This window comes from Pan paniscus, chromosome 11, assembly GCF_029289425.2.
Source record: "Pan paniscus chromosome 11, NHGRI_mPanPan1-v2.0_pri, whole genome shotgun sequence".
Classification (NCBI taxonomy): domain Eukaryota; kingdom Metazoa; phylum Chordata; class Mammalia; order Primates; family Hominidae; genus Pan; species Pan paniscus.
In genome coordinates, this window is record NC_073260.2 from 116,184,613 (window position 1) to 116,208,674 (window position 24,062).

Sequence of the window (24,062 nt, forward strand, 5' to 3'; positions counted from 1 at the left end):
TAAGCCATATGATAATGGGTGTTAAGTATGATAATTGTGGTATACTGTACAATGAAGTTTCCATAGTTTGTTCTCTAACTCTCATGTTATATAGAGGAATTACTCTATGATTTCTCTTTATGAACTTTTCTCAAAAACATTTATTCATCAATTCTATTCATTTGCTTAAATAACATCTGTTGGACCATTTACTGAGCCAGGTGTAGTGTAGATGCAAAGATGACGAAAGCTGCATAGGTAGGAATTTAGAATTTAGGCTGGAGGTCACACAGAGCCAGTGGAAGTTATTAAACAGGGAGCCAACCTGTCCAGAGCTATGCTTTAGAAAGACAACTTTGGCAGCAGTATGAAGACTGGATTGGAATAAGAGATTAGAGAAGGGATTTCAATCAGACAACAGATACCAATGTTCCGGATGTAGGAAGCAGCAATGAGATTGCAAATTTGAGAGATTTTTAAGGCAGGCCTTCATCACTGAGTGGAGCTGTTCTGTGTGGACATGGTTCAAGGTTGACTTGAAGGCTTCCACCAGGACATCTGAATGCTTCAATACCTTCGGCTCATAGCATGCTTGGAGATAATCAATTTCTGCAAGGGAGATGAAAAATTTCCCTGGAAGAGCAAACTAGAAAGTCCCTTAATTATATTAGTTTTCAGACTCTGAGGTATGGATAATTATTAATATTTTCCTGAATATTGCTCATTGATTGACTATTTTGTATATAGATTAACACAGGCTAAGAAAGGAAAACAGTTTAATAATCCTTAGTAAATTAGAGGCTGGAATCTATACTGCTGAGAATTTTAGAATGCTTGGACGCTATTCAAGACTACTAACAGACTTGACTTTTGACGCTTGTGAGTTTTACTGTTGTGCTGAATTCTGTGCCTTTTGACAGAAAGTGTGCACATCTTTAGTATTTTGATGCTGTTGGGGGTATGTTTTACTCCCAACTTCTACATATACACATAAAGGCATGAAAAATACCCAGCATCAAAAATAACTGCTTAAAATTCTGTTAACATAATAGAGTATATTAAAAAAAAATTACCTGAGTATAAACCTGTTTTATCATTCTTGAAAACTTGATTTTGATCGTTTAAAATCATGTTTGTGTAATTAATGAACTTGTGTTTCCATATACCAATGAAATTATAAATCTTAAATGTTATCAGTAGCCTATGATGAAAGAAAAAATATTTTGATTTCCATAACGTTTCAGGAAATGAAGTCCCCTAGAGTTTTATGATCAAACCTGAATTTGGTCTTGAAATGATGATTCTACTTAAATATTTTTAAATTACATACTTTATATACCTGTTTGATATTTATTTTAGATTGTTGAATAATTTGGTTGAAATGTACCATCAAAGAAAGGGATAAAATCAGAAAAAAAAACTAATGTTAAAATCAAGAATAAAAAGCCAACTATAAACATAATAACACATAATAATAAATAGAAAATATGTAATGATAAATAGGAAAACAATTTATATGCATTGGGTTGTATCTTATTCATCTGAGTATTAAATTAACTGACCTCCCTTCTTCACTGTTCGTGTTAACTATTTAAATTGTACAATTTGCCTTGTAATATTCGTCTTAGTGTGTTACAGAGAAACAGACAAAACCTTAAGTTGCCATTAAGTTGTGAACATGTAGATAAAGAATGAACAGTAAAGCCTGTGTCCATTGAAGCCAGTGAAAGACCAGTCAACTTAAAGACTCAGCTTAGGTCCAGATAGGAAAGAATAGGGAAGAATAATCAATATAAAATAAGGTTTACAGAACCGGAAGGAATATTGAACCAAGATGACTTGTAAACTACAGCAGCAGAGAGGGAAATGGAAAAGTAAAATTAAGAACCTGCCTTTCCAATATTAACAGAACATCTGTATTGATTTCTTTTTTCATTTGAATCACTGTTGGTGACTATCACTGTTTCTGCAGTGATTAATCATTTTTTGTTATGCTGGTTACATTAGTGTTCAGCTTCACAGTTAGGATCATCTTGATGAAGTATGGCTTCAGAATTTTCCTTTTAAATCATGTTTATTACATGTGATAAATGCCTATAATCTGGTGGTTTTCAGTATTGATTTTGTGAATATGTGTTGTTTTTCTTTTAAAGTCAATTGACCCTGGCCAGCAGTTCACATGGGAACATTCAAACTTGGAAGTAAACAAACCAAAGAATAGATACGCGAATGTAATCGCATATGATCATTCCCGGGTTCTCCTATCAGCTATAGAAGGTAAGGAAATGCAGACATCACTGATACCTTTATTTTCATGGATTTGAGTATGTGCATGAGAATATTGTTTTAGTGAGGTTATTAACCATCTCTGAAAGTAATTAAGATGGCTGTGCATGGTGGCTCACGCCTGTAATCCCAGCACTTTGGGAGGCTGAGGCGGGTGGATCGCCTGAGGTCAGGAGTTCGAGACCAGCCTGGCCAACATGCTGAAAACCCATCTCTACTGAGAATACAAAAACTAGCCGGGCATGGTGGTGGGCGCCTGTAATCCCAGCTACTCAGGACGCTGAGGCAGGAGAATCACTTGAACCCAGGAGGCGGGAGTTGCAGTGAGCCGAGATCGTGTCACTGTACTCCAGCCCCAGCCTGGGCAACAGAGTGAGACTCCATCTCAAAGGAAAAAAGAAAGTAATTAAGATTCAAACATAGCTTTTTCCTACTTTTTCTTTCTCACACAAATAAATTATACATAGGCCACAATATCCCTGACACCATATGACAGAAGTGCATCTCTCATTACCTTCTTGCCTTTACCCTAAAGATTTGATAATGTAGTTGATGTTTTATATGGGAAGCGAATTGAAGTTGCCCATTTTAGTGATGGTTTTTGGTTGTTATGAATGAACAGGTGATTGTCAGAAGAGGCCCATAAACTAAATGGTTATTTTAAAAGGGGAGAGGGGATTGTTTGCTTGTAAATAAATCTGGATATCCACTGGGGACTGTCTAAAATTTCAAAGTTGATAATGTGGTGATTAATATAAATTAAGTATGTTGGAAATGTCTAATTTATCTAATTTGTGGACTGCTTGGTAATCTGCCTCTTAGAATTGCAGTAAGGAGTGTGTTCCAGAGGGAATGATTGTTCCTAAAAGATGAGGGTTGCTCCTCGAATCTATCCAGCTTCATTAAGGATTCATGACGGATCATTTTTCCAATGATAAATCCCTTTTGTGTAGCATATTAAAACAACTAGAAGTTCATCTTCAACACACAGTATTTCATTAGTTACTCTGGCTACAGGAGCACATTGGATTGGAAAGTCCTTAGAAAATAGTTTAGGAGGCCACTTAAATCTGTCCCTCTAACAGTCAACCTGGGTCACCCTTGGCACGTGCCATGTTCACCCTCATTAGTGCCCAGAAGAGTTTTATGGCCTCTTCATACTTGAAGGTTCACTGTTTACATTCTTAAAGATATTTTAGAAAACAAATAAATTATAGTAGCTTCAGACCCAGTTATTTTAAGGACTTTATAGTTGAAAGATGTTCATCTGTAGTTGTTCGAGTACCTTTCCCTGTTTTCTGCTTCCAAAATCTCTGCTGACCACCGCTTTATTTTGTAACTCTGACCACATCTCCTGCCTGCTTCCTCAACGTCCAAAATTTATTTGAAAGTGAAACTGTTTAAAAGCTTTCTCAGTAGGCACCATAGGCCATTAATACATTTGTTTCCAGTTTTTTTGGGAAGAAAAACTATCTTTCACCATTTGAACAATCCTATACCTGTGGCCCTCCTTACCTCAACATGGCATTGTTTTGCATAGATATAGTTTGTAAAATTCTCATAATAAATTTACTTTGGATGGTGGAAAATACTATAATCCCTTTTCTAGGCACCCACAGATACTAAGTGTTCAAGAGTTAGCCTTTTTCCACACTGAAAACAATTATTTAAATTTATTAAAATTTTACCAATACTAGATCAGGCATAATAATGTCAAATGGGTAATCGCTTCTTTTCAAATTCTGTTTAAAAACTGTAATTAACATATGTGGATGATTACCTTACATTTATCTCTATGTTTTCCATTTTAAAGTGTGAAAAAATACAGGTTTTTTTGTGGGGGGTCTCAAGTCTCTTAAATCATCTCCATAATAAATGAAAAACTAAACTGAGTCACAAATAGCAGAGAGAAATCTTTTTTTCCATTAGCAAAAGCAAGGTAAATTATTGAAATAAAATAAATGAATGTAAGTTGAGAATCTATTTGGCATGATCTCGCCTGGGGAACTTGTCAGTCTGCCTCTGCTGTATTGTAGCATTGTTTCCACTAAGAATTAGGTCATTCAATAACTACCACTTCCCTGTACTTTTGCTCACTTTGTCATTATTTTTCTTAACCTGTTATTTTCCACATCTTTAAAGTATGTTGAGGGATAAAAAATATATCTCCTTGTATCTTTATTCTGATGGTTGAAAACTATGCACATTTCGTTCCTATGCTGGTTTTATATTATAAAAGCAAAAGCACTTGAATCACACGAAAACCTGTCTTTTTATAGTGCTGTGTTCACAAATACACCCTAAATCTAGAGCTGACCTAACATGTTAAGTGTTATGCAAAAGGTTAGAAGCATTTAATTGAAGTTTATGAGCTATAGAGAGCTTTCATCTAAATTACAACCGTGAACGGCATTTTATCTTAAACTAAGCGCTAACCAGCAGGTATTCATGAGGGCAGTCAATCATCCTGTATCTTAAACACAGAAGAGAAAATACTGGCAACTGGAACCACAGAACCACTAACTGAGGCTTCTCCTCTAAAGACAGCTTTGATAATACAGGGCCAGCTTTTAGTATATTGAAATATTAAGTGACTTCATGCACAATTTATAAAACTTAATGTGCTTGTTTTGTGTTCCAACCAATGTTACTAACTTAAGTGACTTTGGCTGAGAGTTTTAATTTGGGTGTTTTTGTTCTATTCTCTCAGTGGTGCTAGTTACTCCTTACATTATTTTGCAAAGTGATCTGACAGACATTAGAACAACAAAAACTGGAAGTGGCCGCAGTGATTGATGTTGTCTTTATATTTGTTTAGTAGAGCAAGTGTATATCCTACTTCCACTGAGAGAATAACAGGGAAAAATTAAAAGAATCAGGAATTGTGTGTGGGCAGTAATGTGCTTATTGAACTTTTTGAAAATAGTGACACTTGGTGACATCTTTCCAAATCACAGTCATTTTATTTAGGCTAGGAAAAATGCAGAATAAATTCAAAAGAGTCCTAATTACAAAATGGTTTCAATTGTTTAATTATAGGGTAAGCAGTATGGAAACAGAATTGAATTTTTGACAAATCCAATTACCATTGGCATCCCCTCTATGTTTAAGCAGTTCTTAAGAGAAAATAGTAATTCCTGAAGAAGAGGGCAATACGATTTATTGTAATGAGTTAAGATAAATATTTTCTACAAAAAACTCGCTAGTATGATGGTACGTGCCTGTAGTCCCAGCTACTCAGGAGGCTGAGGTGGGAGGGTTGCTTGAGCCTGGGAGGTGGAGTTTGCAGTGAGCTGAGATTGTCCCACTGCACTCCAGCTTGGGCAACAGAACCAGACCCCATCTGGAAAAAAAAAAAAAAAAGAAAAGGTAAATATTTTCAAATAAAGACCAAATGGAAGCTAATACTTGGATATTGGAAGCTAATACTTGGATGTGCATAAACAGAATATATAATATTATGCTTAAACTTGTAGAATCCAAAGTTGTTCAGAAAGTATATTTTTATTAGGAAAAGAAAATGGACAAACCAAAAGATGAAGAACAAGGAAATCTGAGGTTGGGTCACTAACTAGCTAGGTAACCTTGACTTCTCTGAATATCAGTTTTCTTAGTGGTAATCTCTTTCATTTCTGACTTCTAAGAGTTATCTCTATGTAGTTTCCTTATCCGTTGTTTTATTGGCTGTACACAACAGTCTAATGAAGCGGCAGTGTAAGTATTTTACTAGATATATAGGTGTTCACATTTATAGATGAGAAAACTGAAGCTCAGACAGGATTGGCCCAGAGTCACACAGTCACACAGAATATAAATAATATAACTCGCTAGAATCCAGCTCTTCTGATTCCTGGTCTGGGTCTTCCACTTTCCCACATCACTCATAACACTTTCCTACCGATGCAGGGTGTGACAGTGTCTTAAGTCACTTAGCATGGGTGGAAAAGCTCAGTCTTATCTTTTTGCCTAAAAATCTGTTTTATCTTTTGGCATTAGCCTTATGGATAACATAAATATTAGGTTTTAGAACTTCATTTCCTATTTCCTATCTCATTTCCTATTTTATGGCATGACTAACCTGAGGCAAGGACACAATATGGGAATCATCAAATGCATCATTCAAGTGGACCAGAGTCGTAAGATTGCAGAACAAATGTCAAGTACTTGTAAACCTAATGATAATACAGGTGATCTGCTTACCTTAAATATTGTTGTATGTATCTTTAATTTCTTATTGACCAAGGAGTATCAATTAGTGGCAGGTTATTTATTATAATGCCTTGTAATTAGCAAAAATTAATTATTGCAGTTGTGGATAAAAAAGAGGTTGTTGTTCTAAAGTATAATTAATCTTCACTGCTGCCAGTACTGTTTCCATTAGTAGGATTATAATTAACATTTTGTTTTAAAAGCCATATTGACATGGATTTTTAGAAAAGTGTTAGCCAAGTCTAAATATAAAGCAAAATTAAAATTCTGCTTTTCAATTCAACAACAAAGACAAGACATTATAATAGATATGATTATCTGGTTATCTATTACATGTCGAGCACTATGTTATGGAGGCCCAACCCCAAAAGCTAGTTGTCATGATCTGAATTTACAGATGAGGAAATGGAAGCATTTAAAAAGTCAGCAAACTTAAGTATGATCAATAGCTAATAAGTGACAAATTCAAAATACTAATACATGTCAGTCTCAAGGCAGCTGTTCTTCCCATTAGTCTACGCAGGCCCAGAGCGGCTTTTGAAATCATAATAGCCCTGCCTGTGTACATCAAACCTAATTCAAAACTGTTGCCTTTTTGGCTGGGAAGATTGTGTAAGAATTTTCAAATACACATTTTGAAACACTTATGATAGAAATCTTAGAACTAGAGATCTTCAGTTGTGTTCTTAGACTCCAAGTCAAAATGAATTTTTCCAAAGAATAAATGACACAGAAATGATTTTCAGGTGTGTTTTTTTGTTTGTTTAATCTCACGTTTTAAGGTATATTGGGAAGTATACTGAATAAAGAGACAGAAAACCGAAAACTAAATTTCAGTTTAAACAACAATGTGACCTTGAGCATTTCACTTAATGCAGTTAACATTCAGTCTTTGGGGAAGCTGGATCCTTTTGATAATTTCACGAACATTTAAACCCCACTTGAAAACATAGAGCACTTACATACTTTATTTGTACACTAATTTCAGAAAGTTCATGCATATACAATCTCTTTGCAAGCCCATTCTCCAGTTTAGGAAGAACCTATGACTTAGTGTCTTTCGTTGTTTTCTTATAAAACAAGGATGTGTAAGACCATTTCTACCATCATCTCCAGAATTCTGAACATTGATTCTAAATCCTGAGATCAAAAGATAAGTAGGCAAATAAATATTAAATCTTAGACGGTATGAGATGATTAGCTTCTTCAAGGAAAAAAAAAAAAAAAGCTAGTGGGCTTATTCTAAATAGGATTATTGGCTACTATGTGACTCTCACCAAAACAGATTTAAATGGTTTTATCCATGAGAGGGTTAGAAGTAATGAAGAATAAACCTAGTATGTAATATGCATTCTTTAACACTAGTGCTTATTAATCTGATTTTTTTTTAAAAAGCTTAGTAAAATAGGGATCCATGTCTTAGTCCATTTGTGCTGCTATAACAAAATACCACAGACTGGGTAATTTATAAACCATACAAATTTATTCCTCGTAGTTCTAGAGTCTGGGAAGTCTAAGATCAAGGTGCCAGCAGCCTTGCTTTCTGGTGAGGGCCCAGTCTGTCCACTTCCAAGATGGTGCCCTGTTTTGCTGCATCCCCTGAGGGAAAGAATGCTGTGTCCTTACATGGCCAAAACGATAGAAAATGGGCAAACTTAATCTTTCAAGCTTTTTTATAAGGATCCTAATCCCACCCATGAGGGCTCTGCCCTGATGACTTAAGCATTTCCTAAGTCCTCACCTCTCAATACTATCACATTGGTGATTAAGTTTAACATATGAATTTAGGGGAACACATTCTGATCAGATATTTTTTCTTACAGAAAGGGTCATATATTTAAAGTTCCAAAAGATAAATATATTTATTCACTTCATCTCTTTAATAAGTAAAAGTAAGTACCTTCTTAGGAGGGCCTATATGCTGCTCAGGAACCTCTTTCCTGATAACACATCCTAAGCTCTGCTTGCTTCTGCAGAGCTTGCTTGGACAAGTTGCTGAGCCTTGCTTTCCTCATCTGTATAATGGGATTATTAATAGTACCTACTTCCTACAATTACTAGGAGGATTAAATAAACTAACATATGTAAAGCACCTAGAAGAGTGCCTGGCACCAAGAAAATACATAATAAATATTGGGAATTGTTAAGATTATCTTTAGTGTTATGCATTTTATTACTACTACAGATAGGTCCTTTTAAGTGCAGACAAAATTTCTTTGATATGTGATCTATGGACAAATTAATATCCAAATGAGAAAGCTGCATATATTTGAAGTACTCTGTAATACAAAAGAAAACACTGGTGCTTGATAAATGGAAACCAGACCCATAAGAGCATTACAGATTTCAACAGGGGCAAGAATCTATTCTTTTAAATGGAAATTCAAATATATATCATCTGCTGTTTGATTTGCAAAACAGGAGCAATTCAAAAAAATCCAAGCATAAATAATATAGATGATGTTACAATAACTTGATTATTTGTGAGATGGGCAATTTAGCACCTTTAAGATGAGAAAGCTGCTCACATGGAATCACCACCTCTAAGATAAATCCAGTTAAAAATAAATAAATAAAGACAAGAAACTACTGCTATTCCTTCTGTAATGTTATCCACCATTTGCCACCACACTAGTGCTCTAGGTTTCAGTTGTGTCTTAGCCTCTCTTCTGCAGAGTGTTCTGTGGGTAAGTCTATAGCAATTCATTTGAAACAGCTGTGAGCACATGCTAACGTATTCTCCAATTTCACATTGTACCCATGCTGTAAAATATCTTTTTCTTTTCTTTTTTTGGGCAAGGGGCATATCTGGTAACTGGATGTATTTTCAATAAGTAAAACAAAACCAAAAAAACCTAGGAAAATATGTTAATACAGTCTATCCAACATTTTCTAATGGAATGTTAGTTATAGTGAATATAAATGTTCCATGTGAAGTTCTAACATCAAAACAATTACAATTATTTCACCCAATAAAGAAGTCCTTTGATAGTTGCTGTGTGCTCCTTCCCATATTACCTCAATAAATATGATCCCTTTTTCTCCCTCCGGATTTCTCTCCCTCTCTTTCCCAGTCACTGGTGAATAGTTTGTTGGCACCTCATGTTTGTTTTACCTTGCTCTTGAAATTCTATTTAAGGTACTAAAGGAAATTTGTTAGAATGTATATCCCATCCCTTAAAAAACTCATTTAAAAAAAATAAATCCTGTCCAATTATTGGTTGAGTTCATTTTTCTCACACTCTTCAGAGCATAAATCATTGATTTAGGCTGATAACATGGTTTCTGCAGCATTTTCAGTTTTTCTATTTTCAAGTTAATTGTTTACAACTGTGATGAAGTTTAATCATTTTATTTCATGGTACTTTTTAAAAAAATACGTAAAAGCATTTCCTTTTTTTGAGTAGCAGTGAATAGACAAATTTTTATAGCTTAATTTGTTTTAAATAGAAAGGTAGATAGCACTTAGCCTGGGAAACCTGGAGCAGTTTCACAGGTTGCTTGCAGTCTTTCTAAGAGCTGTCTAATTAGAGCTGTGTAAATGGCATCTTTCTCTTACATGTAGCCAAGCAAGTGCTGTTATATCTGTTATTCCCTGGCTCCTACCTTAGACTATACCTGCTGATGTTTCTTACCCGGAAAAGAGAAAACGCATTTTTAAGGGCTGGCTGGTTGTGTTGTTTTTTACTTTACTCTTGTTCTCAGAAAGCTAATCGAAGTGTAAAATCAGAAAGCTCTGGGAGTGAGTTTATTTTTATCTCTATTGTCTTTAGTTCATTGGATTTTTTTGTTTTTTTTAATTGTACATCTATGCAGCTTACTCTAATGAATCTACACTTCATTACTCTGAGGCCATAGATAAACCTACATCATCTATGGTTCTGTTTTTAGAATATAGATACAGGTAGCAGATTGCTGGGAAATTGTAAAAGAATTATTTTTATCCTGTCTGATAATTTTTCTTAAAGTAGAAGCTAGAAAGGGGCCTTCCAGATTTGGAATTACTTTTTATCAGTAGGGCATTAAGAATAAGCAGACTTTTTCCATTTTTACATCAATCATAATAGTAACTAAAATCCATATGACATTTTGGAAATTTCAGATGTATTGATTCATTTAATTCTCACAGAGGTGTTGGTTCCAGGACTTTTTGATTATGATATTCATATTAGTGATGAGGAGACTGAGCATCTGAGTGTTTCCTACACATAGAGCTTCTGTAGTCATGTCTCATGCTTGATTGTTGCTTGATGAACCTCTATAATAATTGCCTCCTTATTAGTATAAAGCTAATTGGACCACAACTCCATGATGTGGCTGAAAGTTAAGCTTCAGTGGCCTAAGGTCTACTGTATTTTAAGGCAAGTTCCTGTGTAACCAAAAAGCATGCCCCTCTATCACAGGTGCTGTTAATTCGCCAACTCATGTTGCTGATCTTGCAATGTATTCAAAGATAGTTCAATCAGCCGTCTACTTTCCTGTGTCCATTCTCAAAACTCAGCCTCCTCAGCAGTGTGGGGGTATGGAAAATCAAGTAGAGGAAGACATACAATAATGAGGAGTTGCAGGTTGGGTTCAAATACTCTGAATATCATCTGTTTCTCCATTAGCTCACCGTGGGGTTGAGCTACGACGCCCACAGAACAGGCATGCTTTAAAAAAAAAAAAATTCTATGTGTTTTGTAGAAACTTGGAAAGACTGCAGCTATACCAGGGGATACCCTGGCAAACAATAGACTGTGTCTTTGCAATAAATGTTTGCTTTATTTGGTATGTTGCAGAAAGAATCCTTCATGTCACCAGGTCTGATACAGCCATGTGTGGCTGTCATTGAACAGGTGAAGGGTCGGGGGAAAGGCCTGTGTCCTTTAGAATTTAATCAATTTACTTGTAAATTTTTATTAGATTTTGCTTTCCTATTTCCTGTTTTCTAGTTTTTCTGGAGACTGCAAAGTAAACATTTTTGCCACATTGTTGTAAAATTGCAATCTAGGTCTTAACCTATATTAACAGCAATATAGTGTTATGCTTTTTCGTTTGTGCGTTGGAGTAGAGGAGGGGACATTAACAAATGAAAGGTAGCTTTTGTGCTCTGTCGGGTCTTGAGTACTTCTGTCTTACAACAAAGAACAAACTTGTTTGCCAAAAAGCAGTTTCTTTTTGACACAGTCCTTACTTCATTAGGGATTTATAGAACTTAAAGAAAATAAAAGTACCTGGGATTTGAAGCCAAATTGTGAGTTGGAGCAGGGTAAGACGCTCAGCTGAACATCCATCTCCATCTCTGTAGTGCAGCCGCATCCACTGGAGCCACGGTGGGATTCTGCCTTCCCTCCAAGGCTGCCTCTTAGTTATTCTCACCCCCTAAAGTCCAAGGAGAGCTTCTTTCCATGGACAGACCACCTAGTACCACTACTTCCTCTTGTTTTTTGTTTATTTTTTGCCCCGTCAGGTTCCAATCAAGATGTGAAGTAGCAGCCTCAGTGAAAAATCTCATCTCAGCACATCAAAGGTAGAAGCAATAGGAATCAGCTTGAAAGAGCATCAGAGTGCGTTCCTACCTAATCTGAGAGACACAAAGCCTCTATTTATCTTAAAATAACTTCACAGAGATTTCTGAGTCCAAGAAGGTTAAGAATAGCACAGACAGACACCTTATTTTAGAACTCAAAAGGACTGGAGGGCATCAGTTTGTCCAACACATCTTGTTTAGCAAATAAACAATTACAGTTTTGGGCAAGTTGAGTAACTGGCCAAAGATCACAGAGTAAACTACCGGCAGCCCTAGACAGGAGTCCAGGTTTCCTGGTCAGTTTCTCTAAATTCTTAGCAAGTGCTTGCTATTGTCCCAAGATTTTAAAATGCACACGTGACTTTACCTACAGTGTAATGTGATGCAAAATTATGATCATTCCCCTTAGGATTACTTGATTTCACAAAATAATTCATGTATTATTTTGCATCCTGCTTTTTCACTTAATGTCAGGACTTAAGGCTTTATTATAAACCCCTCATCATTGTAAACACCCCTTCAACAAGAGACATCTTTTCAAATCGAATTATCTTCTGGCCCCAAAAATCAAATCCATAGCAAGTTGGGTGTTTGTTTGCTTTTTTTTTTTCTTCTTGGTGGTTTTAAAAAATCCACATGGCCCCATTATTCAAAGTCTGTATCCAGGCTCATTTTTCCACTGAAAACTGTAACTAGCAATCAACAGCAAATAAAATGAGAGCCTAAAACTTGCCTAATTCTGTTCAAATAGCTGTTTGCTATGGCTTGTTGTGCATGAAAAACAACAGAAGCACAGCTCTACCAATCATTCACCTCATCACAATCTCTGTCGGCTTTACAGGCTTGTGTTTACAGCCAGGTTTAGTTAGCCCAGAACACAAAGACCCAGTATAAAGCATGTAAGTAACATTTTTAAATGCCACAAGAAAGAACAGTTCATTAACTGAGGAAATACACTTTAACCCAGGAATGGAGCATATTGGTATAATATGAAGTTAGAGGGTCTAGCCTTAGGTTTCTCAAGTGTAAGATTAGAAGGCTAAACAATTATTTATGGGGTTACAACTATTGACATCACTGTTATTAATTAGAGAATGCACATGAAACAATGCATGAGAAATCATGAAAACCCACTCAGTTTTATAAATGCAGTAGAGCCATGGACTCCTAGGAAAGAACCAGTCTTAGAGGTAAGCTGTTCTTGAACAAAGACACTAAGACCAACTGACTCCAAGAGAGTTCCTGCAGCAGGGCCAATGTGTTCTAAAATTTTGCTTATGAGGAGCAGAAGGCAAACATCTTTGTCATGTTCCTCCTGTTTTAATAACTCCTTCGCCAACCAAAAAACAAACAAACAGGAAACCCAAAAAACAAATCAAGCACTGTTATTGTAGTATTGGAGGAAGGTCTCCTTGACTCCAAGAATGAAAAGCAATCACCTAATTTTTAGTAATTCTATACTCTTTCAGTACTACATTTCAAGTTACATTTCCATCCTTCATAACCCCAAAGGAATTAAGTTAATTCTCACACACTTGGATTAGAAGTGCACTCTGATTAATGTTGCATTAGCAGAAGCAAATCATTTTTTGGAAAAGGCAGGGAATTGAAAATTAAATAAACAAATATGCACTACTTAGAGAAAGTCACCCCCAAAAAGTGGAAGAATGTTAGATCCAGCCTCCCAGCAGAAACATCCTAATCAAGAACTACTGAAGAAGCATTTCATGGCACCAAAACATTTGGAAAGCAGCATATTGTTTATTTTCACAGTGTTGGTTGAAAAGTCTTTCTAAATATGTCACATTAAAAACCAGAGTCTCATCTACTTGAAATGGACTGCTGATTAACTTTAGCTTCCAATCTGGGGTTAATATTTTTAGGACACACCACCATCCTTTCTAAAATTTTTTCTCCTTCATCTTTCTGCACAGTGTGTTACATTAGGTTTTATGAATACAGGACTCATTAGATCTTAGAGCTTCTGGAGAACATAGCCATCTCTCTTATCTCCACATTTGCAGAGGATCTGTGAGAGAGAACTTACCTGAAATGTCTTTTCACCAGAGTGCGTAAAGAGATTTGCCAGAAGGAGGCTTTCATTCCATGTACTACCTTCTTACAAATAGGTATCAAACTATAAGAGGAATCTTAGCATTATTTTCAGGACATAAAGCATTGGCTTAATAATTTGCTCTACCAGGTATTCCATTTTGTTTTCAATTACGTATTTTCCAAAATATTAATTATTTATCTTTTATTGAGACAGAGTCTTGCTCTGTCGCCCAGGTTGAAGCGTGGTGGTGCAATTATGGCTCACTGCAGCCTTGACTTCCTGGACTCAAATGATCCTCCTACCTCAGGCTCCCAGGTAGCTGGGACTACAGGCGTGCATGACCACATCCAGCCAAGTTTTTAGTGTTTTGTAGAGACAGGGTCTCTTTGCCATGTTGCCCAGACTTGTCATGTGCTATTCTCAATAAATCTTCCTGCCTCAGCCTCCCCAAAGTGTTGGAATTACAGGCATGAGCCACCACGCCAGCCTAATTTTTTATTTTTATTTTTTTGTAGAGACAGGGTCTCACCATGTTGCTCAGACTGGCTCAAACTCCTGGACTCAAGTGATCCTCCGGCCTCAGCCTCTCAAAATGTTGGGATTATAGGCATGAATTACTACACTTTGCCCAATTCCTAAATTCTTAAAGCATTTAGTGATAGTATTGATTCCTGGTGCCTAGTAGTCTTCAGGCAACATTTTTGTATTCTTATCCTGGGAAGTGCAATCATTATTCGGTAGCAGCCTACCCGCTCCTTGTTAAACAAAAAGAATTTATTAATCAAACTTGAGCAGTATGCAAAAAACCCCAATTCATTACATAATAACTGATTAACATTTTTACCCAAAGAGCGTTGGATGGGTCTGATTCCCTGTCTTTAGGAATGATTCTCCTGTGCATCTTCTCCATCCTCAGATGCATTGTTCAGACACATTTGCTTTCCTTGATAAGGGGGGATGTGGCACAGGGCCCAGGTGATGAATCTTCTGAGTCATTTAGCCCAGATTTCTCCATTCTGAGTTTTCTTAGAAAAAAGTTTTCTGTATATTGGCGGCTGAGTGAGGCCCTTAGCCAGAATCCTTTTTATCAATTCTTTAATGTTGCTAACTGCTAAATTAAAGTTTTGAAAGTAGGTTTTTCCTGTTAGATGGATTCCTTCTTGACTCAGAACCAAATCCTATGGATACGTAAGATGTGTGCACGTCCCAGTGTTTGTAACCTGAGAATTTTATTTAAACCGTCATTTGAATCTACAGTAATCTGGTGTTGGGGAGGAATAGGATCTTTATCAGCAAAGGGCTGCCAAAACCCCAACTGCTTCTTGAGTAGCTGTAATAGATGAATAATGTTACAGCCAACCATGCATTTCAAGTTTTGCTCAAAAGGCTTTTCAACTAATGCTGGTGGTATTCCATATCCGTGTGTTCATCTCAGAGTGCAGTAGTTTCCATCTGATTTTCATTACCTTTCTTGAGAGGATCAACTTTACAACTGGAATCAGAAAAGCAGTCAAAGTCATTGCAAGTGGCAGTCAGTGAAATATAACAATTTGAGCTTGGGAACATATGTTTCATTATAAAGAAAAAAAAAATGGTTACCCCATAAGTCCAAGATTCATATTTCCCAGGGTAGAATGGATCATGCACAAGTTCTAGTGTACCTCCCATATCATGCTGACATTCCTATAAAGTGCTTGTTCCCCCCTACAGATAGCCAACTCATGACCTTCCAAGGAAACTTAACTCCCTTTTTGATTCTGACCATTTGAAAATGCTTTATTGTATTTGAGATGAAATTCATGTTTCTGTAGTTAAATCTTTCAGAATTTAAAACTTGGAACTCAACAGAGTAAATCTAAACCTCTCTTCTTCTCACAGGCAGCTCTTATCCCAATTCCTACCATTTCCTTTGCTAGGCTATAATATGCATTCTTTCTCATATGGAGTAGCTTTCATTCCCTTAATCACTGTGGCTACTCTTCTTGGAAGAAGCTCAAATTTGCCTCTGTCTCTCTTAAAGGCATGTGCTGATGGAAAACTGGGCTTCAAATCACAATATCTACATTAAATTACATCTCTGCTACTGATTACATGTTGGAACTGGGGAAAATTATTTACTCTTTTGTCACTAGGGTAGCAAAGGTGAATAAAAGAGACATGGTCAAAATAGGCAATAAGCAACTTAACAAACAAGTAAATATATAATTACAACCTTAATCAGTAGTATAAAGGGCTGTCAAGGGAGTTCTGATGTCTCAGGGTACTCCAGGGCAGGCCTTCTGGGATGGAGGCTGGGTGTTTTATGATGGGAAGGAGACAGAGTATATTCTAGGATGTGGATTGAGCTAAGGAGGCAAATAAATGTTTTCTAATAATTGAAGCAGACCAGTGTCTAGAGTTTTAAAGGCAAGGAGGTGAGTGGAATGAGATGAGTTTGGGAAGTTGCAGAGCTTTGTAAGCGATGTTCAGAGTTTGGATTTTATTTGAAGTATAAGGGGAAGCCATTGTTGGGTTTGAAGAAGTTACAGTGTCTGAAATAAATTTCTTAAAACTGCTCTCATGTTAGATGGAGAACAAACTGGAGAGGACAAAAGTAGAAGTTGGACATCCAATTAGGAGGCAGCTGTCCTAATCCAGGAAGTTCATGTGCTGCTTACAACAAATCACGAGTTTTAAATGAGAAGCAATACTTTACAGAGGTCAAGACACATACGAGTAGCCTATGATTAAACCTGATTCCACCAACTTGAGCAACTTGCTCAAGTTTCTTTAACTTCTTTGCACCTCAGTTTTCTCCTGACAGGACTCATAACAGGACTTACTGCAGAGTTGTTGTAAATATTAAATGAGTTTATATATGAGTTTCCTGTTAACTAAATCTACAAAGAATTTTTCATTATTATGGTGTGTTCCACTCTATTTTGTATTTTCAGACTCAGGCATTCTTTTGTCTAGTTTTTGTCTGGGAAGCACATGGGTGAGGAATGTTACCAGATTGTTTATTGTTCTTTGCAAACTATTTTTTTTTTTGCCAGTGCAACAGAGAAAACCAACAACCAGTGAAAGAAAAGGCATTCTATGGACCATCTATTGTATTTTTTCTTTGTCGTATTATAAAGACCTGATACTTTTTTGCATACATTTTTTTAACATGATGGTTCTAGTAGGACCTGTTTTTAATCTTGCTTCTAACCCGACCTTCAATATATTGTGACTTCTCTAGTGTGAGGTGGAACAGTAAGATAGCACTGCCATTAGGTCATGTCCCAGGCTGTTTCCTCTTGTGATGTGCTCACCTGGTTGAATAACACTCCTTGTTTTCCAGGGATCCCAGGAAGTGACTATGTGAATGCCAACTACATAGATGGCTATAGGAAGCAAAATGCCTATATTGCAACACAGGGATCTCTCCCCGAAACATTTGGGGACTTTTGGAGAATGATATGGGAACAACGGAGTGCCACAGTTGTCATGATGACAAAACTAGAAGAAAGATCAAGGGTAAGAATAAGTATCCACCTCTTTCCTTTTAAAACTTTTCCCTCAGAGTCCCTATGTTGCATATTTTATTCTGTTCAGAATCTAACCTTTCCCTAAGGCTTACCTTTCTAACAGATACTAATTATGAATGGGCATCAACAACTCTAATTAAACCATTCTTTAAAACTCCTCTGGGTGTTTTCACAAAAGAAATTCTCCCATGTTATGATGTGTGTGGTTGCTAAAAAGTAAAAAAAAATAATAATAATAATAATAAAGGAATATTCACAGGAATAGACAACTTGATTAGAGAAAATAAATATTCGCTTGAACCTCTTTCAAAAACACCATTGAACAAGAACCTACGGGCTTTGGGGAGAATCCCACCAATATGTACTTCCACTATTTTCAACTTTTTCTTTCTTAAAATCTGCAGCATAAGACTTAAGTTCTGTGAAAGAGGCTTTCGCTTAAATTATTCACATTAGTATAAATTAAGTCAGGGCAGCTGGAAAAATGATGTGGCTGAATACACGGCTGAGAAAACACATAAATGCATAGAGGGCGTTTTGCTAGTTTCAACTTCTCCAAAATGAGTAGATTTTAATAATGGAGTCATAGCTTGGTAAGGTCCAAGAAAAGAGTTTTATTCATCGTATGGGTCCAATATTATGGTGCATGGCACATTAGTTAAATGCTGTTGGTTTGAAGGACTAAAAAATAATGGGTAAGCAGTATACCATATTCCTGAGTACATGTGTACATTTTGTAGCATCTGAAGAAAATCAACCTTTAACCTTGAGAAATTAATGATGGGATCTCTGAAACTTCATTGAAGACAGCAGATACTTTCATTGAAGAATAGGGACATTCAAGACAGAATTTGAAACCACAAGTGAGAGGCCTCTTTTACTGTGGTTATAGTAGTCTCAAAAAGGATATTTAGAAGGAAGAAAGCCTGATTCCCCATTTACTGTGTGAAAGTTGAGGTTCTGTAAATGTTCTTCTAAGCTCAACACATGGAAGTTTCTCTAAGCCTGGGTGTGTATATGAGGGACAATTTCAAAGCTGCCCAAGAGATTTATAAGGGAAAAGCTCAGACAGAAACATATTAAAAAGCCACAACTGTAACCTCAAAGGTGGGAAATCAAAAGCAGTGATAAATGGTTGGTTTAGCAAAACTAAAAAGCAATTAGATCTTTTCAAAACATCTGAATTGTATAGAGATGTTGAAATATTGTCTAAAATGGGAATTAAGATAAAAATGACACTGAAGACAAATATCTGCCATACTTTACATGCAAACCCAATTCAAAAGATGTAAATGGATTTGTTACTGATTTGTACTTAAGGTAACTCCTATATATCAAGCAGTTTCTTTAAAAACAACTCCCCTCCCAAGTGATCTTGGATATAATAGTTCATAACTATAATCATGTCTAACATATTAGGTGCATTGATATTTCATAACAGCCCTTTACAAGAAACACTACTGTGACCTCCAGTTTACATATGAGTATACTGGGGCCCAGAACATTACAGAAGCCTTGCCCAACGTCCTTCAGCTACCAAGGTCAGGGATAGGAATTGAAGACAGACAGTCTGGCTCCAGAGCACACGTGCTTCACCATCAAGCCATACTGCCTGTTGACACTTCTGTGAAACTGAGACAGCTGAACTATTATATTACGGCATGCATGTAAATCCAACCTACCCAGTCTGTTCTGCCTGGAGATAACTGCTGGTAACAAGCAGTCATTTGCAAAAGCTGTTTTCAGTAAAACACACATTTTATCTTGACACTGCAGGCCTTCATTAAACTGTGCACAGAAACTTGTTTTGAAATAACCAAATGAAATTCTGCCCCTTTTCTCCCTAATTGCTTCTAATAATAAAGTTAGTTCTAACTGGCCCCACTGCCACTGGAACATCTGATGGTAATGAGCAGTTCTTGGCGGAAGGCATTGTGACTAAATACCTACAGTTTATCTTTCTGTTGCAGGCTACCTTCTCCCCCAACCCCCCTCAGCCAGAGGAACTTATTTGGAAGTTACTAAATGAGCCTCTGTTTGCTCCCTTCATTAATTACTCTTTGCTCTTGCAAGTTAGCTTTCTCCTTTGTTAAATGGCCTAAGGAGGCCAATTAAAATGCTGTCTTGTGATTTTTATTCTGTGGTGGTTCAGCCTGTACCCAGATTTGTGATGACCTGCATAAGCCACTAGGCATTTGGGGAGTCTCAGCCACCACCAATCTGACAATACACATGAGCCCTGGCCCCCAAGGCCCAAAAGTCCTTTGTTCTCCAGTCTAGAACACTTGGGACTAAATGACCACATGTCCTGGAGAGATTTCACAAAGCACTGGAGCCTCATATTATTTCATGTGCTCTTCCGTCTTCCTCCTTCCCATCATTCCCATCTCACCCTTTCCCTATCCAGTTGCTCTTTTACCTAAAGTAGCGGGAAGAAAGGAGAAGGCATTCCTGGATTCCCAGACAAGAGCTGGAATTGGCCTTCGCTATAAAAACAATGTTATAAATAGGGGTGAGTTTTTAGTGAAATCTATAGCTCCAGACTTCAGGAACGTGGTGGGTTCTGTGGGCTGACCTTGGGACTCAATGAATTTTCAATTCCCAGCAGCCAACTTCAAAGCAGACATTGGAACTAGCCTGGCCCTATGAAGGGAAGTGGCACCAGTCTTCCTCATAAAGGGAGGTAGTCCAGGTAATGTCAACAAATTACCTCTCCAAGAGCTGAAGCTTGAAATGTCATTATTTAGATTAAGGCTCAGGTTCTTAAAATAATATTCATTCCTATGGTACATGAAGAAAATATGTGTGCGTGTTGTAAATGCTGCTGTGAATTAGAAGTATGCTAGACTGCCACTGACCATAGATTTGCAGCAGGGAAGAGGGGAGAAAAGGAAAGAGAAGAGAAGATAGCTTGATATTATGCAAGACTGCATGGGGATACCACCATGAGAGAGGACAGCTATGGGACAGTTCCAAGTAGGGCACTTTGCAGTCACATGTCTGAGTTCAAATACCAACTCTAGCCTCTACTAGCTGTGTGACAATGAGCAAGTTTACTTGACTCCTCAAATTCTCATTTTTCCTTTTTTGGATTATGTGGAAGGGTTATTGTGGGTATTGGCTGAGATACAGGATGTGGCAAGGTGGCTCAGTGAGTCTCAAATGGTATTGTTTGGTAAAGAAGTTGGGGGCTTTACAGTGACAACTTCAGTTTCCCCAAAAGATAGCCTCCAAATAATTCACTCTTTGTTCCCAAATGAAAAGAGTTTATTTCTCTATGGTTGACGATGAATCCTGACCAACCTGTCCATGTCCCTGAACATGGTTAATTATGCCCACGTTTCCCAGTGTGGCACACCCATGCATTTTATTCAAGAGGAGAGTGGAGCTCAGACCATGGGATTCTTTCCTACTTGCTTTCCCCCAGGACAGGATCTCCAGAATAGAGATCAGCCAGGGAAGAGACCAAAATAGAACATTCCGGCTGCTACACTGACTATAATACAACATGAAAATCATAAGTGATATAGACATGGGTTACATGTAGTGATAAGTGCCACTGAAGATACGTTTCCTTATTGTTCAGTTTTACATCCCCTCTCCCCTTTTTTGGTTATTTTATGGTGCTACGAAATTGTCCTGCCTTGGAGCCCATCTCTCTTTTCAAGCGTTCTGTTTTGCCACAGCCTGGTTCACTCGTTTTTGTTTTTCTTTTAGAGACAGAGTCTTACTCTGTTGTCCAGGCTGCAGTGCAGTGGTGTGGTCATAGTTCACTGTAATCTAACATTTCTGGGCTCAAGCAATCCTGCCTGAACAGCAGGGACTACAGGTGCACAGCACCACCCCCAGCTAATTTTTAGATTTTGTAGAGACAGAGTCTCACTTTTTTGCCCAGGCTGGTCTCAAACTCCTGGCCTGAAGCAGTCCTTCCACCTTGGCCCCCCAAAGTGTTTGGACTGCAGGCTTGAGCCAGCCCATGCCTGGCTGGCTCACTCTTAAGCTGTCGCTCAGGTCTGAGGTTTATCAACGGCGCTTGTATTAATATCTTTGGTGAGTTAGAACAGCTCACTGAGACAAAAGGCTTCTGGATTCCTTAGCAGGTATTAGAAGTTTCACTAGCATCTGTTTTGAGAACTGATCATTCTTAGTGTTTGCATGGCTAAAGAAACCCTTATAAGTGTGAAGTATGACTTAGGACTTAAGTTGATTATTTGAAAACATGAGTTCTTTGATTTTCAAATGCTATTACTTCCCTTCAAATGTGGCCTTTAAAGAATTCCAAACTTAACTGAGAAGACTCTTTGCCTGGTGTATACATTCAGCTATCAACCCTGAAGGAAAAGTATAAGTTGAATATTTCATATGAGTTTCATTAGGGTATATAAAGAAATAAAAAGACAATGGGCCAGGTGCGGTGGCTCACGCCTGTAATCTCAGCATTTTGGGAGGCCAAGGCAGGCAGATCACCTGAGGTCAGGAGTTCGAGACCAGCCTGACCAACAAGGAAAAACCCCATCTCTACTAAAAATACAAAATTGGCCAGGCATAATGGCACACGCCTGTAATCCCAGCTACTCAGGAGGCTGAGGCAGGAGACTCGCTTGACCCGGGAGACAGAGGTTGTGGTGGGCCAAGATTGCACCATTGTACTCCAGCCTGGGCAACAAGAGTGAAACTCCATCTCAAAACAAAAACAAAAAAACAATGATAGAAGCTGGAGATTTTGAAGGGAAAGCATGAGTTCTGCTGAAACACACAGATCAGTTTAAAGCTGTTGTAGAATGTACTGTGTAATATGAAATACTGTTAGTGGTTTTCTTTCCACAGTTTCCATCTTTATTGCCAAATCCTCTCAAGTTTTGCGTAGTTCATTGATTCTGTAGCAAGTCATTCTAGTGCCCTAGAATGTGGTTTCTAATTGTTTCCATGTTTCATAACATGCCAATAAGCACACGAATTGGTCTGGGCAACCACATGGAAGGAGGAAACTGTTTGGAAAAGACGAAGCATTTTGTAGGGAAAGTAAAATGTATACAGCTGGGATTTCCACTCCAAGGATATTATTTTTGATGACTGGGGCACATGATTGGCAGCCTTGCTTGCAGAATTGGCATCTCCGAGGTAGGATTCATCTGCTTTTTTAAGTAAGTGTATATTAAATTATTATTTAGTGTGTGAATGTTCACCTTTTTCCCTTCATCTATCTTCTCTTGACTGTTTCTCTCCTACTCTGTCTCCCATCTTGAAATACAGAACACAGAGAGAATGCATCAACCTCATGCTTAGAAAATTCTTGAGTAACCCTGATTAGTATTAGCAGTTGAAAGGCTTAGTCAGGGTTAGAATATATCTGACTTTTACTTCACCTTACCAGCTTGCCTTCATTCCTTGCCCATAGTAGAGACTCAATGTTTATCTTGTCTTGCAAGCTTTATAGTGGGGGTTGATTCACTTAAAGAGCTGTTTGTAAATGTACTTAGCGTTATAAATGTTGGAGATGGGGAGTGAAATTTTGACACTTAACAAATCAGTCATGATTTTTATTGTAATCCAGTGTGGGCTGTGTCAATTAGTAGTGAAAATATAGGGCTAGAAATGAAGAATCCTATTCTTGGTTTCCAAGCTATCTTAAGTCCCATTTTCTGTTTCCAAATAGGGAATCATACAAACCAGATGATGCCATTTATTAGTAAAGCAGATCAAATGTTTTGTGCACCGTGACTTGAGTTGTATCTTAGGCCGAAGAATGGGAAAATTCCTGCCCTACTACATTTTGTGGTTTGTGCTAATGAATGCAGGTTAGATACTGTCAGGGCCAAAGAGACTGGGCTGGTGTTAACTTCACTTTGTTAACAGTTTAGGGAACTTGACATTTGGCTGGTGGAACACGTCTGACCTAATGACCACTCACTCCTCCTCCTATGTCTTCCCCGGTCCTTGAATGTCACCTTAGTAAACTTACCCTAGCACAAAGTGAAGGTGAGGTGGAGACATATTCACATTTTGTTCTATGGCTAAAAGGGCAATTCTGAGCCATGAGGCAGTAGAAAAAGAGATTGTGCTCAAACATTTTCTTCTTTTCCTATAAAACAAAGCTTGAGATTCTTTTCAGATTGTGAGATCCTTTTGGGTTAAAATTTGACAGAATCCCATTGAAGATTATAAATGGCAGTGCTATTGTTTTCATTGTTGTTATCAGTTTTGGAAAGCCCAGCCTTGGCCAGTGGCAGACTAATTCTTGGCCCTTCTGGTTTGTCAAGGTTCAGTAAGTTTAATGGAGAGCAAATGCTTTCCAAATGCCAGGTTTGTGTCCTTTTCCAAGTGGAACTGGAAGCGCCAAAGGCCGTGAACATTTAATTTCTCCAACTGCAGCCTAAAGTGCTGCCTATCTAGGGCAACAGAAACTGCTTTTTTCCTTAAGCAACTTTAGGACCAGCAGCACAAACATTGCCTTTGGAGTCTGCATGATGTATGGGATTGTTTTTGAAAGTGGTGGATACTTAATGTA

The 24,062-nt window shown here is 37.5% G+C and overlaps 1 protein-coding gene across 43 annotated transcripts in view; it reads left to right on the forward strand.

Moving 5' to 3' along the window:
• The window catches only part of PTPRD (protein tyrosine phosphatase receptor type D), a 2,308,100-nt gene that overhangs the window by 2,216,118 nt on the left and 67,920 nt on the right, over positions 1 to 24,062 (forward strand). For all 43 annotated transcript variants that reach the window (XM_055092146.2, XM_055092147.2, XM_055092152.2 and 40 more), the window contains 2 exons: positions 2,133 to 2,256; positions 17,368 to 17,543. In XM_055092146.2, the coding sequence (XP_054948121.1) occupies positions 2,133 to 2,256; positions 17,368 to 17,543 (300 nt within the window). The remainder of the gene's footprint in view (positions 1 to 2,132; positions 2,257 to 17,367; positions 17,544 to 24,062) is intronic.